Source organism: Thermobia domestica, chromosome 1 (genome assembly GCF_964235325.1).
Source record: "Thermobia domestica chromosome 1, izTheDome1.hap1.1, whole genome shotgun sequence".
Taxonomy (NCBI): domain Eukaryota; kingdom Metazoa; phylum Arthropoda; class Insecta; order Zygentoma; family Lepismatidae; genus Thermobia; species Thermobia domestica.
In genome coordinates, this window is record NC_137454.1 from 34,494,469 (window position 1) to 34,512,468 (window position 18,000).

An 18,000-nucleotide genomic window follows, 5' to 3' on the forward strand; every position below is an offset into this window, starting at 1 on the left:
AGCCACATTTAGTAATTGGTCATCAACTACTACAAGTTCCAAACTAGTGGCCATCGAGGTCAAAGGTCAACATACTTAAAACCTAATCACTCGAAAATGGATCCACATATTGAGGTGGTGTTTCCACATTTAGTAATTGGTCATCAGGTACTACATGTCCCAAAATTAGTGGTCATCGAGGTCAAAGGTCAACATACTTAAAACCTAATCACTCGAAAATGGATCCACATATTGAGGTGGTGTTTCCACATTTAGTAAGTGGTCATCAGGTACTACATGTCCCAAAATTAGTGGTCATCGAGGTCAAAGGTCAACATACTTAAAACCTAATCACTCGAAAACGAAGCAACGTATTGAGGTGCTGTTTCCAGTAATAGGTCATCAACTAGTGCAAGTTCCAAAATAGTGACCATCGAGGTCAAAGGTCAAAATACTTAAAACCTAATAACTCGAAAACTGAGCAAAATATTGAGGTGCTGTTTCCAAATCTAGTAACTGGTCACCAACTACTTCAAGTTCCAAAATAATGATCGTCGGGGTCAAAGGTCAACATACTTAAAACCCAATAACTCGAAAACGGAGCCAAATATTGAGATGCTGTTTCCAAATCTAGTAACTGGTCATCAACTACTACAAGTTTCAAAATAATGATCATCGAGGTCAAAGGTCAACATACTTAAAACCTAATAACACGAAAACTGAGCCACATATTGAGATGCTGTTTCCACATTTAGTAATTGGTCATCATCTACTACAAGTTCCAAAATAACGATCATCGAGGTCAAAGGTCAACATACTTAAAACCTAATTACTCGAAAATGGATCCACATATTGAGGTGCTGTTTCCACATTTAGTAATTGGTCATCAACTACTACAAGTTCCAAAATAATGATCATCGAGGTCAAAGGTCAAAACTCGAAAATGGATCCACATATTGAGATGCTGTTTCCAAATCTAGTAACTGGTCATCAACTACTACAAGTTCCAAAATAGTGGCCATCGAGGTCAAAGGTCAACATACTTAAAACCTAATAACACGAAAATGGATCCACATATTGAAGTGCTGTTTCCACATTTAGCAATTGGTCATCAGGTACTAGAAGTTCCAAAATAGTGACCATCGAGGTCAAAGGTCAAAACTCGAAAACGGAGCCACATATTGAGATGGTGTTTCCACATTTAATAATTGGTCATCAGGTACATGTCCCAAGATAATGTCCACCGAGGTCAAAGGTCAAAACTCGAAAATGGATCCACATATTGAGGTGCTGTTTCCAAAATCTAGTAACTGGTCATCAACTACTACAAGTTCCAAAATAATGGTCATCGAGGTCAAAGGGCAAAATACTTAAAACCAAATAACTCTTAAATGGATCCACATATTGAGATGCTGTTTCCAAATCTAGTATATGGTCATCAACTACTACAAGTTCCAAAATAGTGGCCATCGAGGTCAAAGGTCACAGTACTTAAAACCTAATTACTCGAAAATGGATCTACGTATCGAGGTGCTGTTTCCACATTTAGTAATCGGTCACCAAAGACCACATGTCTCAAAAGTGTCAACCATCGAGGTCAAACTCGAAAACGGAGCCAAATATTGAGGTAGTGTTTCCACATTTAGTAATAGTTCATCAATCACTGCAAGTTCCAAAATAATGACCATCGAGAGCTTGTAAACGGAGCAACGGATAAATTTTGTACAAAGCAGAAAAAGTGAAGGAGGAATAAATTTGAGTGGCCTATTGAATTTTGTACCAACGAGAAATGTCATTTTTTCTAGACCATGTTCTAATATTTAAACAAACGAAGGGGTGAATTTGAGCGACCTATTCAATTTTGCATCAACGAGAAGTAATTGCGTATTTTAAACAAACAATCGGATAAATTTAACCGGCTCAGAAGTTCAATTCTATTTTGTACTCTTGAGTGAGCTTTCCAATTTTGTAGCAAGAAGGACCATTTCTTTTTAAAACTAACTCAGAATTTCATTTCATTTTTGTAATACTCAAATTTGGATGGAGTATTTATATTTGTATGAACCAGAAAAATTTGATTGGATTATTTCCTTAGGTACTAACTGGAAAAAGTGAAGGGCTATTATTTAAATAAACGAAGGAATACAATATTTAGTTTTTGTACCAACTAGAAAAAAAGAAGTGAAGTATGAATAAAATTTAGGTGGACTATTTTCTTTTGTACCAACTGGAATGTTCTATTTTTGTATCAATCAGAAAAAAACGAAGAAGAGCCATTTTAACAAGTTCATAATTTCTGTAACGAAAGAATAATTTCGATGTTCTACTTTTTATACCAACGAGAAAAAATGAACTAGCTGAATATTTAAAGATACGAAAGAATAAATTTAAGTGACCTATTCAATTTTGTACCCATGAGAAATTGCATTTTAACTGGCTCAGAATTTTACTATTCAAATAAGCAATGGAGTATTTAGTTTTGCACCATTTTGGAGTATTCAAATAAACAAAGGACTTATAATTTGTGTCAACTCTAAAATCAATTAAACGAAGTAATGCATTTGAAAAACCGAAGTTGAGTATTTTATACCATTTTGTATTATTTCAACAAAACAAAGGAATAAGCAAAAAAAGGATCTTTTTATATCATTTTAAACTAGTCTAATAAACGAAGGCATAAATGTGAGTGAGCTATTTAATTTTGTAGCAACCAAAGGATTTTCACGAAAGAACAAAATTGTACTAATCAGAAAAAGCAAAGAAGACCCATTTTAACTAACTGAGAATTTCTGTACCTTTTTGTACTATTTAAACAAACGATGGAATAAATTTGAGTGACCTGTTTTTTGTACTAACCAGAAAAATCGAAGAAGGTACCCTTATACTAGCTCAATGAACGAAAGAACAAATTTGGGTCTTCTACTTTTTTATACCAAACAAGGAAGAACCATTTTGTACTACTCAAATAAACGAAAGAAAAAGCGAAAAGAGTCCTTTTTAACTAGCGCAGAATTTCTGTAACGCAAAAAGTAATTTGGATGGAGTAACAAGAAGAAAAGCAAAGATATGTCATATTAACTATTTAAATAAACGAAGGGATAAATTTAAGTGATCTATTCCATTTTGTACCAAGGAGAAATGCCATTTTTATCTAACTTAGAATTTCTAGTGAATGTTGTATTATTTAAAGAAAACGAAGGGCTAAATTTGAGAAAGCGAACATGAACCATTTTACTCAAACTTGGATGAAGTATTTAGCTTTGTATGAACCAGAAAAAAAAGTAAAGAAGAACCATTTTAACTAACTCAGATCTTTATACCATTTTGTACTACTTTTTGTACCAATCAGAAGAAAATCAAAGAAGGGTCATTTTAACTAGCCAAGCAGAAAAAAGGAAAGAATTAACACTTTGTACTAACCAGAAAAGGAGAAGAAGGATCAGCATTCTGTACTTTTCGTGCCATTTATTGGGGTGTCCTTTTTCTTTTTGTACCAACGAGAACCATTTTTAACTGGCGTAGAATTTTATGTCTTTTTGTAAAATTTGTATCAAATCGAAAAAAGCAAGGAAATACCATTTTTAAATAGCTCAGCATGTTACAGCTTTTCGTGTTTTTGGTCTACCCAATTTCTTGACCATGTTGTACTATTTAAAGAAACAAAGGAATAAATTTGTGTGACCTATTCACTTTTGTAACAATCAGAAAAAGAAAAGAATAAATTTGAGTGGCTTAAGCAAAGAAGGTCAATGGTAACTAGCCTATTGAAGAATGAATAAATTTTGTTTGCAATTTAAAAAAACGGAGGTCTATTTTATGTACATTTTGTACTACTCAAATAAACAAAGAAATACCATATTCTGCTACTCAAACAAACGACGAAATAAGCTCAGAATTTCTATACCTTTTTGTGTTATTCAAATAAACGAAGGAATAAATTTGTGTGACTTATACCAACCATGAAGGTTCATTATAACAAGCTCGGTATTTTTATACCATTTTGTATTACTCTATTTCATTTTTGTAACAATCAGAAGAAAACAGCTCAGAATTTTAAACCTTTGTGGTGTTACATTTTGTATATGTTTGTGTCATCCAGAGAAGAATTTAAATTGGCTCTCACGTCACTAAGGCTCATAAAATATTTGAACATAAGATTTAACAAACCAGAGTTGCGTCATAATTGTGTAGAACAGACTCCATAGCAATTTGCCTAATATCATGCATGGCCATTTTTGATCACAGCAGAAGAGATCATATCAAAGTAAGAAAAGTTTTCAAAGTTCCATGTTGCTGCAGATATTTAAACAACGTTACGAATGCATTACCTAACATTTGTATTGCTAAGGTATTGCCTATTGTTCAACGATTCAATTATTTATAGACTTTCCTTCCTCGTCTAAGTCAAAAAAGACAAATATATATTTTTGCATTTATGTATTTTATTATAATGGAATATAAATTTATGGGGTATATTTGGAAATAATAGAACATACATTATGATGTTTTATATTGCTTGAAACATATTATTAAACACGGAGAATGCATAGAATGCTTGTATTGTAGATATATAAAATTATTTATTTGATTTGTTTTTTGCTGAAGAGCAGAAAAATGACTAGCACGGAGATTGTTTATGTTTCACCTCGAGAAAAAGAAATTCAGCGTGAAAACGAGAAACCTATACTGTTAATCCAGCCGTCTGACCCCGATTTGCCAGATGAATTATGTGATAAAGTGAGAATCATATATCCAACACAAGAAATAGAAGAAGTGTATTATTTTAGACGCTATAATAGATATAATGATGAAATACTCCCGGAAAGTGATGATGACAGTGTTTCAAATATTACCTGTTTTGAACTGGAAGCTAATGAGTGCGAGTGTACTAGTGAAAGTATTATTCATACATGTGTTATACAATTATTTAATGAGTATACACCAAATTCAGTATTATTATGTGCAGCATGTTCTAAACATAATAAGAATGAAAAAGATCACAACTGTTTGCTGCAGCATGATTACGAATTATTGCAAAAGGTGTGGACGATCTTAATTAAACGTGAAATGAGAGAAAAAATCTATAAACTTTATATAAAGAAGCATTTTAAAAGTTGTAATATTAAGAACACTTATACTTTGGAGAAAAAATTTAATCTGGTATATGAATACATTACAGTGTGATTATTATATCAACAAAATAGTAGAAATGTTTTTAGAGAAAGATAAACAATTATTTAATTCTGTAAATGAACACTGAGTCCACTGTAGCATATGCATTTGATTGTGTAAAAATAGAAGAACTTGAACTGTTAAATGGATCAATTTGTAGTATTGTAATATTACAAACATTGGACTCTGGCAACTGAATTGTCAGTGAGAGCCAATTTAAATTGTTCTCTGGATGACACAAACATATACAAAATGTAACACCACAAAGGTTTAAAATTCTGAGCTGTTTTCTTCTGATTGTTACAAAAATGAAATAGAGTAATACAAAATGGTATAAAAATACCGAGCTTGTTATAATGAACCTTCATGGTTGGTATAAGTCACACAAATTTATTCCTTCGTTTATTTGAATAACACAAAAAGGTATAGAAATTCTGAGCTTATTTCGTCGTTTGTTTGAGTAGCAGAATATGGTATTTCTTTGTTTATTTGAGTAGTACAAAATGTACATAAAATAGACCTCCGTTTTTTTAAATTGCAAACAAAATTTATTCATTCTTCAATAGGCTAGTTACCATTGACCTTCTTTGCTTAAGCCACTCAAATTTATTCTTTCCTTTTTCTGATTGTTACAAAAGTGAATAGGTCACACAAATTTATTCCTTTGTTTCTTTAAATAGTACAACATGGTCAAGAAATTGGGTAGACCAAAAACACGAAAAGCTGTAACATGCTGAGCTATTTAAAAATTGTTATTTCCTTGCTTTTTTCGATTTGATACAAATTTTACAAAAAGGCATAAAATTCTACGCCAGTTAAAAATGGTTCTCGTTGGTACAAAAAGAAAAAGGACACCCCAATAAATGGCACGAAAAGTACAGAATGCTGATCCTTCTTCTCCTTTTCTGGTTAGTACAAAGTGTTAATTCTTTCCTTTTTTCTGCTTGGCTAGTTTCTAAAATGACCCTTCTTTGATTTTCTTCTGATTGGTACAAAAAGTAGTACAAAATGGTATAAAGATCTGAGTTAGTTAAAATGGTTCTTCTTTACTTTTTTTTTCTGGTTCATACAAAGCTAAATACTTCATCCAAGTTTGAGTAAAATGGTTCATGTTCGCTTTCTCAAATTTAGCCCTTCGTTTTCTTTAAATAATACAACATGCACTAGAAATTCTAAGTTAGATAAAAATGGCATTTCTCCTTGGTACAAAATGGAATAGATCACTTAAATTTATCCCTTCGTTTATTTAAATAGTTAATATGACATATCTTTGCTTTTCTTCTTGTTACTCCATCCAAATTACTTTTTGCGTTACAGAAATTCTGCGCTAGTTAAAAAGGACTCTTTTCGCTTTTTCTTTCGTTTATTTGAGTAGTACAAAATGGTTCTTTCTTGTTTGGTATAAAAAAGTAGAAGACCCAAATTTGTTCTTTCGTTCATTGAGCTAGTATAAGGGTACCTTCTTCGATTTTTCTGGTTAGTACAAAAAACAGGTCACTCAAATTTATTCCATCGTTTGTTTAAATAGTACAAAAAGGTACAGAAATTCTCAGTTAGTTAAAATGGGTCTTCTTTGCTCTTTCTGATTAGTACAATTTTGTTCTTTCGTGAAAGTCCTTTGGTTGCTACAAAATTAAATAGCTCACTCACATTTATGCCTTCGTTTATTAGACTAGTTTAAAATGATATAAAATGATCCTTTTTTTGCTTATTCCTTTGTTTTGTTGAAATAATACAAAATGGTATAAAACACTCAACTTCGGTTTTTCAAATGCATTACTTCGTTTAATTGATTTTAGAGTTGACACAAATTATAAGTCCTTTGTTTATTTGAATACTCCAAAATGGTGCAAAACTAAATACTCCATTGCTTATTTGAATAGTAAAATTCTGAGCCAGTTAAAATGCAATTTCTCATGGGTACAAAATTGAATAGGTCACTTAAATTTATTCTTTCGTATCTTTAAATATTCAGCTAGTTCATTTTTTCTCGTTGGTATAAAAAGTAGAACATCGAAATTATTCTTTCGTTACAGAAATTATGAACTTGTTAAAATGGCTCTTCTTCGTTTTTTTCTGATTGATACAAAAATAGAACATTCCAGTTGGTACAAAAGAAAATAGTCCACCTAAATTTTATTCATACTTCACTTCTTTTTTTTTCTAGTTGGTACAAAAACTAAATATTGTATTCCTTCGTTTATTTAAATAATAGCCCTTCACTTTTTCCAGTTAGTACCTAAGGAAATAATCCAATCAAATTTTTCTGGTTCATACAAATATAAATACTCCATCCAAATTTGAGTATTACAAAAATGAAATGAAATTCTGAGTTAGTTTTAAAAAGAAATGGTCCTTCTTGCTACAAAATTGGAAAGCTCACTCAAGAGTACAAAATAGAATTGAACTTCTGAGCCGGTTAAATTTATCCGATTGTTTGTTTAAAATACGCAATTATTTCTCGTTGATGCAAAATTGAATAGGTCACTCAAATTCACCCCTTCGTTTGTTTAAATATTAGAACATGGTCTAGAAAAAATGACATTTCTCGTTGGTACAAAATTCAATAGGCCACTCAAATTTATTCCTCCTTCACTTTTTCTGCTTTGTACAAAATTTATCCGTTGCTCCGTTTACAAGCTCTCGATGGTCATTATTTTGGAACTTGCAGTGATTGATGAACTATTACTAAATGTGGAAACACTACCTCAATATTTGGCTCCGTTTTCGAGTTTGACCTCGATGGTTGACACTTTTGAGACATGTGGTCTTTGGTGACCGATTACTAAATGTGGAAACAGCACCTCGATACGTAGATCCATTTTCGAGTAATTAGGTTTTAAGTACTGTGACCTTTGACCTCGATGGCCACTATTTTGGAACTTGTAGTAGTTGATGACCATATACTAGATTTGGAAACAGCATCTCAATATGTGGATCCATTTAAGAGTTATTTGGTTTTAAGTATTTTACCCTTTGACCTCGATGACCATTATTTTGGAACTTGTAGTAGTTGATGACCAGTTACTAGACTTTGGAAACAGCACCTCAATATGTGGATCCATTTTCGAGTTTTGACCTTTGACCTCGGTGGACATTATTTTGGGACATGTACCTGATGACCAATTATTAAATGTGGAAACACCATCTCAATATGTGGCTCCGTTTTCGAGTTTTGACCTTTGACCTCGATGGTCACTATTTTGGAACTTCTAGTACCTGATGACCAATTGCTAAATGTGGAAACAGCACTTCAATATGTGGATCCGTTTTCGTGTTATTAGGTTTTAAGTATGTTGACCTTTGACCTCGATGGCCACTATTTTGGAACTTGTAGTAGTTGATGACCAGTTACTAGATTTGGAAACAGCATCTCAATATGTGGATCCATTTTCGAGTTTTGACCTTTGACCTCGATGATCATTATTTAGGAACTTGTAGTAGTTGATGACCAATTACTAAATGTGGAAACAGCACCTCAATATGTGGATCCATTTTCGAGTAATTAGGTTTTAAGTATGTTGACCTTTGACCTCGATGATCGTTATTTTGGAACTTGTAGTAGATGATGACCAATTACTAAATGTGGAAACAGCATCTCAATATGTGGCTCAGTTTTCGTGTTATTAGGTTTTAAGTATGTTGACCTTTGACCTCGATGATCATTATTTTGAAACTTGTAGTAGTTGATGACCAGTTACTAGATTTGGAAACAGCATCTCAATATTTGGCTCCGTTTTCGAGTTATTGGGTTTTAAGTATGTTGACCTTTGACCCCGACGATCATTATTTTGGAACTTGAAGTAGTTGGTGACCAGTTACTAGATTTGGAAACAGCACCTCAATATTTTGCTCAGTTTTCGAGTTATTAGATTTTAAGTATTTTGACCTTTGACCTCGATGGTCACTATTTTGGAACTTGCACTAGTTGATGACCTATTACTGGAAACAGCACCTCAATACGTTGCTTCGTTTTCGAGTGATTAGGTTTTAAGTATGTTGACCTTTGACCTCGATGACCACTAATTTTGGGACATGTAGTACCTGATGACCACTTACTAAATGTGGAAACACCACCTCAATATGTGGATCCATTTTCGAGTGATTAGGTTTTAAGTATGTTGACCTTTGACCTCGATGACCACTAATTTTGGGACATGTAGTACCTGATGACCAATTACTAAATGTGGAAACACCACCTCAATATGTGGATCCATTTTCGAGTGATTAGGTTTTAAGTATGTTGACCTTTGACCTCGATGGCCACTAGTTTGGAACTTGTAGTAGTTGATGACCAATTACTAAATGTGGCTCCGTTTTCGAGTTTTAACCTTTGACCTCGATGGTCATTATTTTGGAATTTTACTAAATGTGGAAACAGCACCTCGATATGTTGTTTTGTTTTCGAGTTTGACCTTTGTTCACGATGGTCAGTAATTTGAGGACATGCTTATGTCATTTCTGCTATGTTAAAATGTTCAAATAGGAGTTGAAAAAGTAATCATAAAAGGGAACGAATTCACCCCCTAAAAAGTGTTCATAAAAGGGAACGAATCTTATGTATTATCTGCTCTCCTATGTAATTTCATTAGGGGTGGAAAAAATGGTCATCAAAGCACCCTCTAAAATGATTATCTCTAGACCGTGGGTGTTCGATTGTAATCTTTGCTCGTTATGTGGAATGAGTTATGTATTCTTATGTCATTTCTGTTATGTTAAAATAGGGGTTGAAAAATATGCTCATAAAAGAGAACGAGTTCACCCCTAAAATGAAGGCCTGCTATGTTATGTAGTCTTCTGCTCTTATATGTGTTCGTAATCTTATGTTACCTACTATGTTAAAATAGTGCTGTGTGTTATCTACTTTGCTGTGTGTTCATAGTCTCAGTGTAATTTCTGTTATGTTAAAATAAGGGTTGGAAAAGTGCTCATAAAAGAGAACGAGTTCACCCCTAAAAAGGGAACGAGTTCACCCTGCTATGTTAAAATAAGGATTGAAAAACGAGTTCACCCCCTAAAAAGTGCTCATAAAAGGGAATGAATACACCCTTGTGTGTTACGTAGTCTTATGTATCTGCTGTGTGTTCATAGTCTCAGTGTAATTTCTGCTATGTTAAAATAAGGGTTGAAAAATATGCTCATAAAAGGGAACGAGTTCACCCCCTAAAATGTACTCGTAAAAGAGAACGAATACACCCCCTAAAATGTGGTCATAAAAGGGAATAAATCCACCCCTAAAATGGAGGTCGTGAAAGACCGTGAGCTCACGGTGTACGGTGCTCGATTTCTCGTATCCCCATATGTCCCCCGGCATAGTGTGTCAGGCGGCACTGGGAAACTCGTTGTCTGCTTCAGGCGGGACTGAGAAAGTGGGTAGAGGGTCAGTGGCGTAGAACGCCCCTTTTTCTACTACTTATGTATGAAAGCTCAAAAACATATATTAATTATTTTCAAGAAAATATAATATTTTACCTAAGCAAAATGAGTTTCAGAAAAAAGAAAGAAAGAAAAGAAAAGAAGAAAATGAAAGAACACATATTACATATTTAACGTTCAAAATGATCGTCAAAATAAACTATCTTCGTATTACACGTGTGTATAATATTTACGTGGAAACAAACAGTTAAAATTTGAAAAGCTCTTAGCTGTTTCTTCGAATTATTCTCCCTTTCTCTTCGCTTCCCTTGGCTCTTCGATGTCTTACTTTGAGTTGGATTCTTCTTTTTTGTGTATGACTCCTTCCGTTTCCCCATTTTCCACTTCTATTATTTGTAATAGTTTTGTCACAGTTCACAGGTTCCGTCTCTGGACTTCAAACGCTAACAAGGAATTGTCCTACTACTGTGACTGCAACAGTGCAAATGTAAGTTTGGCAACGAAGCATTATGGCGTCCTGCGTAAGCATGAGATTCAGCCGCTAAACCTATTTCCGTAAACACAAAATAATATTTGGATAAAATGTAAAACATAACACGAAAAACGGTAATATAATATTTATGTTCCGTAATGAGACAACTACTTGTAAAATAATTTATGCTTGTAAGTAAAAATTTCGTAAAACTGAGCACAGGAGTAGCAAAATCTAACAGCAAGCTCCATCTTGCGTACTCATCTTAAAAGTGATCAAGTTTTCCTCTTATATTTTACTTTTTTAGCTAATAGAATACATAAGCACAGAAAATAGTATGTCAAGTTGTAGCTGAAGCATAACTCTATTTTATAGTGTAATACTTATAATAAGTGCCATTTCTTTACGCGTTGGTTAAGGCAATACACTAATACTTATACTGACTTCCGGGTAGTGATCCACCTTAATTGATTCCTTGAAGAAATAATAGATTTTTATTGATAAAAGTATTACTCTTTCTTGCTTTAGAAATAATTGATATAACCACAGTAACACAATTTATATCAACATAACCACATCAACAATGAAATTACGAGGCACGTCCAGAAAGTAAGTTCCGTTTGGTAATAAAATTAAATTGTGTACAGATACAGAAACATTATTTAGTGCAGAAAATTCTACAACTCTTAAACTACTTTTCCACATAAATGCCGAAATTTTGCAGGCATTTGTCATAGCGTGGCACAAGGTTTTGTATACCTTCATCATAGAAGTTTGCCGCCTGTGTTTTCAACCAGTTGGAAACAGTTTCTTTCAGCTCGTCGTCATTGTTGAAGTGTTGACCGCCAAGGAAAGATGTGAGAACAGATGAAAGTCGTTAGGAGCGAGGTCAGGGCTGTACAGAGGATGGTCAAACACGTCCCAGCCAAATCCCTGTATGAGGTTTTTCGTCACATTTGCAGTGGGTGGTCGTGCCTTGTCTCCATTGAATCTTCTCACCATTGAATCACTCATCGCATTTTGTCCGTAAACATCGCAAATTATGAATTTCACTCGGTTTTACTTTCCTCGCATTCAGAAAACGAATCACCGCTCTAATTTCACAAGCGGCGGGATTTTCAATCAACATCGACATTGTAAACAAGCACAACAAAGCGTACGTGACTGACAGCGATCTCCAAATTGTGCACGTTTCTTCCCCTTGATACAGAGCGTCTACCGCGCATGTGCGGAACTGCGATCGCAGCGCTGCAGCGGAGATAAATTGAAACGGAACTTACTTTCTGGACGTGCTATGTATTTATTTAGTCTCTTGAAAGCAATCCTACAACAACAGTGAACAAGGTCTCATTTTCCACTATTTATCATAATAAGCTGATTTTGTGGAAATAATCACGAGATCATTGTTGGCCCAATCCATTACTTTTATAATGATGATCAGATTTATCCAAATTCACAGATTAATCCTCATTTGGTGCAACTGAGCATAAGTGTCACATTAGTCTCTTATAAATTTTTACTAACTTAATTAACCCTTGTACGCCAACCAGGGATTTGAACGAAATCATAGACTCTCACGTTAAGGGCTCTGGTGATCCTCCTAAATAACACAGAGTTATGATTCATACATTGTTGGAAACCTCATGGAACACAAATTTCAATGATTTAACGATTGTTCAATCCTTTCTTTATTTGTAGATGAAGAAAAACCGTCCTGATAATAAGTGTAATTTAAATTTAAAAAACGAGCTCAGAAAATTAGAAAATTTTGCCCCCTTCCGCACTCATATAAACAACATGTACACATAGGACTACTTCATACCATATAGCGGACTACTTCATTATGCAGAAGTTGCTTTCATTGTTGCACATACTTCCAAGGGGAGGAATGGCCCCTCAAAGAAACTAACGCAAAAACACGAACTTTACCCTTCCATTCCGCTTACCCTGCCTGGTCCATGTCGACAGAAAGCTTCATCCTCCAGGAATAGCCTACTTTGCTATTAAAGTTAACTTCCTAGCTTAATCAGGGGCTGAGCTACTGTGGTTTAAAATCTTGATGTATTAGTTGTGTCAATGGACGTTTAAAGATTATCATGTCTTGTTATGCATACCGTCTGTAAGGTTCCAATTGAATCAGTAGAATTCAAAAGGTCATGAGTCAGAAAAGTATAGTTATGAGTCTATTGAAAAAAAAAAAAAAAAACATTAGCTAAGAACCGTGGAGGTTAGAAACTTCTCATATAGGCAAATGATATGCAAATAATGACAGAATATGTGTAATGGTAAAGATGAGATATTTACATCTAATTAGGAATTAATATTCCTTCACATGTATTAACTGTTAGGATATCGAAACAAGGACATTTAGACGGAGCGCATTATTCCTTTAAGAAGTCTAATTACTGCGATATTAAAATACCGCTAATGTTACAGTAATTATCTGATATCTTCAAATTGATAAAAGATATTCGAAATGTGGTGCAAGAACGCGCTAGAGAATATTATTTTGCATAAGGTACCCTCATCACCGGTCACATAGTAGCTTTCCATTTGCAGCCATTTAGAAACGCGAAAATAAATGCCCAATTTCTAAATGTATGGAAATCGAAAGCAGATAAGTCAGTCTTGATAAAGGTATCTTATGTAAAAGAATATTGCTAGCGAGATCTTGTTCCACTTTTCCATTATCTTTCATATATTTGAAGGTATCACTTAATTACTGTAAACTTAGCGGTATTTTAATTTCGACGTGATCGGGCCTTTTAATAATTCCTCGATTCGATCACAATAGGTCGTATATTTGTCAGGTTTGGGAAATTCACATGAATGAAACTTACCGTACAACATTTGTTTGAATGAAGGGAGATTATATAGCACACACTATGAAACTACATTCAATTCCAAACTTTGATTAATTTTAATCAAAAGGCACCGAAATCAAATAAGTTAAGGAAACTTGTGAAAAATTTATTTTAAAACTGTGTCAGGAAAACAAACATTTTATACTTTAATTTTAACTCCATGCAGAGAAGGTGGTTGGTAAAACTCGAAGAAAATATACTCCGTATTACACCAAAATCGAACGTTTTGTTTACGAAAATTATCATGGAAGACATTTCTTAATATAGAAGAAAAGTAAAATTTAAGATCAGAGTTTCAGAAGATTGGAACATCATAATATATTAAAAAAAAAAAAAAAAAAAAAAAAAAAAAAAAAAAAACATGTATAATCAAAATCAGGAAATTTTACCATAGTTTATAATGGAACTTAAATTATATGTTCAAATTTGTTTCATGCAGTGGAGTTTCTATTTCTTATTCTTTCTGGATTGCAACCCAAACAAATAAACTTATTTTAACTGTTTGATGTAAGACAAATTAAGAATTTCATTAGAATCGAATGGGTTTACAGTTAAAAAAAAAAAAACCGACGAACAGGGCTACAAATGACGACTAAGTAGAATGGAGAAAGGTTCTTATACTCACCTTGTACACAAAACAACTAATATTTCATTTTCTCATATACTGTACACTGTTAGGCAAATAAATGCAACTTTTTAATCCTTAAACAGGCGCGTCAATTCCCGTTACGAGAGCCGGCGGGTGAGGTATATCATACCCCGTATCATAGCCTTTATTTCCGTGTAGGTTAGCAATTACAAGCAAAATCACTTTAAATTACTAATACAGTCATAGTATATCATATATGAACTATGATAACTAATACTCTCCTTTAGCGTAACAGGCATAAACGTGGGACGTAAAACTAAAAAAAACTCAAAGATAATTAATACTTTTCCCAACTAAATGAAATTTATCTACCTTTATATATTATGAAAAATAAAACACAGTTCTGACCAGAGCAGAATGAAATATATTAAAAACTATACTTACAGCACTTGTAAGTATAGTTTTTAATATATTTCATTCTGCTCTGGTCAGAACTGTGTTTTATTTGTCATTCTACTTATCCAGAGCCATGGAGTTTATTCATTATATATTATGAGGAACATTTCTGATGCAGTACCGATTCTAACATTATTTAGATGTACGTTACTGTTAGTATAATGCATATCACATTACTTAATTTCCAATGTTATTAATAAACCCAGAATTGCCAACTATATTGATTTCGAATGAATGAATGACCTTTTTGTGTAATGTCATTGATTCCAATTGGCATCAACTTGAAATAAACGAAGAATATTTTCCAGTCAAAAGCGTATGAAAGACGTAGCACTGCATCAGCTGACTTGTTAAAGACCAATGAACAAATACTTCGAATAGCAGTTGAAATCCTAAAGAAAAAAATGCTGTCACATTATAACAGTGGAGTACATTATACTCGAACGCACCTGCTTAAGGATTAAATAGCTAATACTCAATTTGTAGGAGAATAACTACGAATGCGAGGATTCAGTTTCTTTGTTTGCACTTTGAGTCTTCTCTTTAAGTTTTACGTCCAACGGTTAGGCCAAAGGAGACGGTGATGATGAGAGATGAGTGAAATGGTGGAATGAAGAAAGTGGGAGGAAAAGGTAGAAAACCGTGAAAACCCACGAGCACGGTGTTTGTTCACCACAAAGTCTATACGGCGCGAGCTGGGATCGAGCCAGGGACCCCAAGCACTGGAGGTGAACACTCTACCACTGAGCCACCGCGCCCCCATTGCACTTTCAGTCGGACCATCTTTTTCAGGTAGACTGTTTAGGTGTATTCATAAATAAGTCGCTGCGGTTCGGAATGAGTTTCGCTGCAGATTCAAAATTAACCGAAACGACCCTGTTCCCTTTGTAATAAAGGTCTGTAGAGGATAGAATTTTTAACCCGGGCGCGGTCATGTTCGTGAATGTATAATAAGAGGTCCGACTTGAGACCAAAATATGTTTTAGCCTATAGGACCGAGTGCGGCCCGAGTTCGTGCGATAATAATCAAATAAGCCCGAAATAACCTCAAATTATAGAAATTTAATAATTAATGCACAATTATATTTTTATTTACAACAATTAGATATGACAATTAGATTTTGTAGTTTAAAAGGTTACATGATAGAGAACAACGAAATAAAGGTCATGATTTACATTTACTAACTACATTTACATTACATTTACATTTACTATTTACATTATTTATATTTACTATTTACATTATTTATATTTACTAAAGAAAATGACAATTTATATAAATTCCGTCTTCCTTAGCCTTACGACGTGGGACGTTAAATTAACTATTTCATTTCATTTCATTTATATAAATTATCATGAAATAGAAACATGAATACTCGAAATATTTTTTTTTAATTTTAATGTGTGCAATTATTTTGCAAATGGATGTGTACTGAACTCACTCAGATAGTCCTGAATGCGATCATTGCTGATTGCTGTAAAAAAAAAAGGAATGGAATCAACAATCTGGCTCCTCAAACTTTCATTCACAGATAAGCTAAGCGTGCTTTCTTTTGTTATTTTTAGTTTTTCTCTCTACTACAGAGGTATCTTCACTCTCAATTGCACAATGACAATCAGATTTTCAGCGTAGGCGTCTCAAGTTACAAATTTAGATTTGTTTTAAACGTTATCCAGAAAGAACGGTCAGATAAGTATCTTGTACAGTATATTCATCAAGTTAGGCCCGAGAAATAGGGTTGTATATTTAAAAATTTACGGCCCAAACCTGACCTGAGCCCGAAGTGATTTATGCTTTGTAGACCCGAACCCATGCAGACCTTTACTTTGTAACAACATTCTTTTAATATCTGTACATACTCTTGGGTTTATCTTTGTCCAGGAAAATCATGAACGAAAACTGAGTCATTAAGTACTCCACGTAGGTTGCGTGCTTCGGACAATGTTAGAAGATTAACAGCAGTCTTACGAGATCCAAACTACTTTACTCTAAAACATGTTGCATAACTTCGAGTTACGCTGAGGGAAGTATATTTCACATGAAAAATTCCATTTTCACCTATACCAGTTAAAGGTTTCAACAAGTAACGCGTCGTCTCACAATACGAATGAATTTCTTAAACTTCCGTTTGTCATCCGCCTCGTTTGTAGATTTCGTCATGTTAATATCTTCTTTTGTTCCAATGCGTTTTTACTTTATTCATGACGGTACTTCAAGCCACCAGTTGATAACAGCACATCCGTACGTTTAAAGGACAATATTAATCAAAAAATCATTCAAATTGACACAGAAGTGCTGAAAAGACGTGAAGACGAATTTCTATACAAGCTAGCAGCAAAATACAAAGGAAAATTCACATCATTTGCTAGATTTAATTTTATACATATGAATATCATCAAGTTCTATGTAATCACGAAATTTTCTCTGTCCAATTTTTTTCAACCAAATTTAACGACTTGTATGATTGTTTCGTAGAGTTTTATTTCTCGATCTCAACTTGTACAATAATCTGAGTTTTTATCTTGTTGTTGAATTTTAATCGTTTCTATGCTAAAGCAATGTAGGTGCTCAATAGCATCTGCTCAAATTATACCATAATATCTTGAAGCGTTCGCGTCAGCACAGTAATCATATAAATCGTTTTTCTGCAGTACATTAACTCCTTTCTCTGTCCTAACAACCTTATTGTAGTAAAGTTTTGTAATTTTACAGGTGGTCATACACGGACCGTACGAAGTTCCACTGGCTACAGGGATAAACAGTCTTAAAATCATGGCTCCATTGGGATTTAAAACTATAGAGGTTGAACTAATACTCACAGACGAAGTTGCAGATGAAGATGTTCGAGCAGTCCCTGTTGACTCGAGAGGATGCAAATTTCCAGAAGAAACAGACGGAATATGGGCTTATAAATACTACAGCTACACCGCTTGTATTGCTCAATGCAGAAACAAAAGAAAATTGGAACTGTGTAACTGCACAGATGCTATCATAGGCAATGGAAATACAGGTAAAAGATTTGTATGTTTTGACCGAATAGAAATAAATGTATATGCATCTAAGGATTTAACATTTTCGGTTTTGGTAAATA

General features: G+C 33.8%; 1 protein-coding gene across 1 annotated transcript in view; it reads left to right on the forward strand.

Annotated features, from left to right (window-relative positions):
* LOC145678768 (uncharacterized) overlaps positions 1-18,000 on the forward strand; it is a 66,734-nt gene that overhangs the window by 40,946 nt on the left and 7,788 nt on the right. Inside the window, exon 6 of the mRNA XM_081749302.1 lies at positions 17,622-17,919. Coding sequence (XP_081605428.1) covers positions 17,622-17,919 — 298 coding nt within the window. The remainder of the gene's footprint in view (positions 1-17,621; positions 17,920-18,000) is intronic.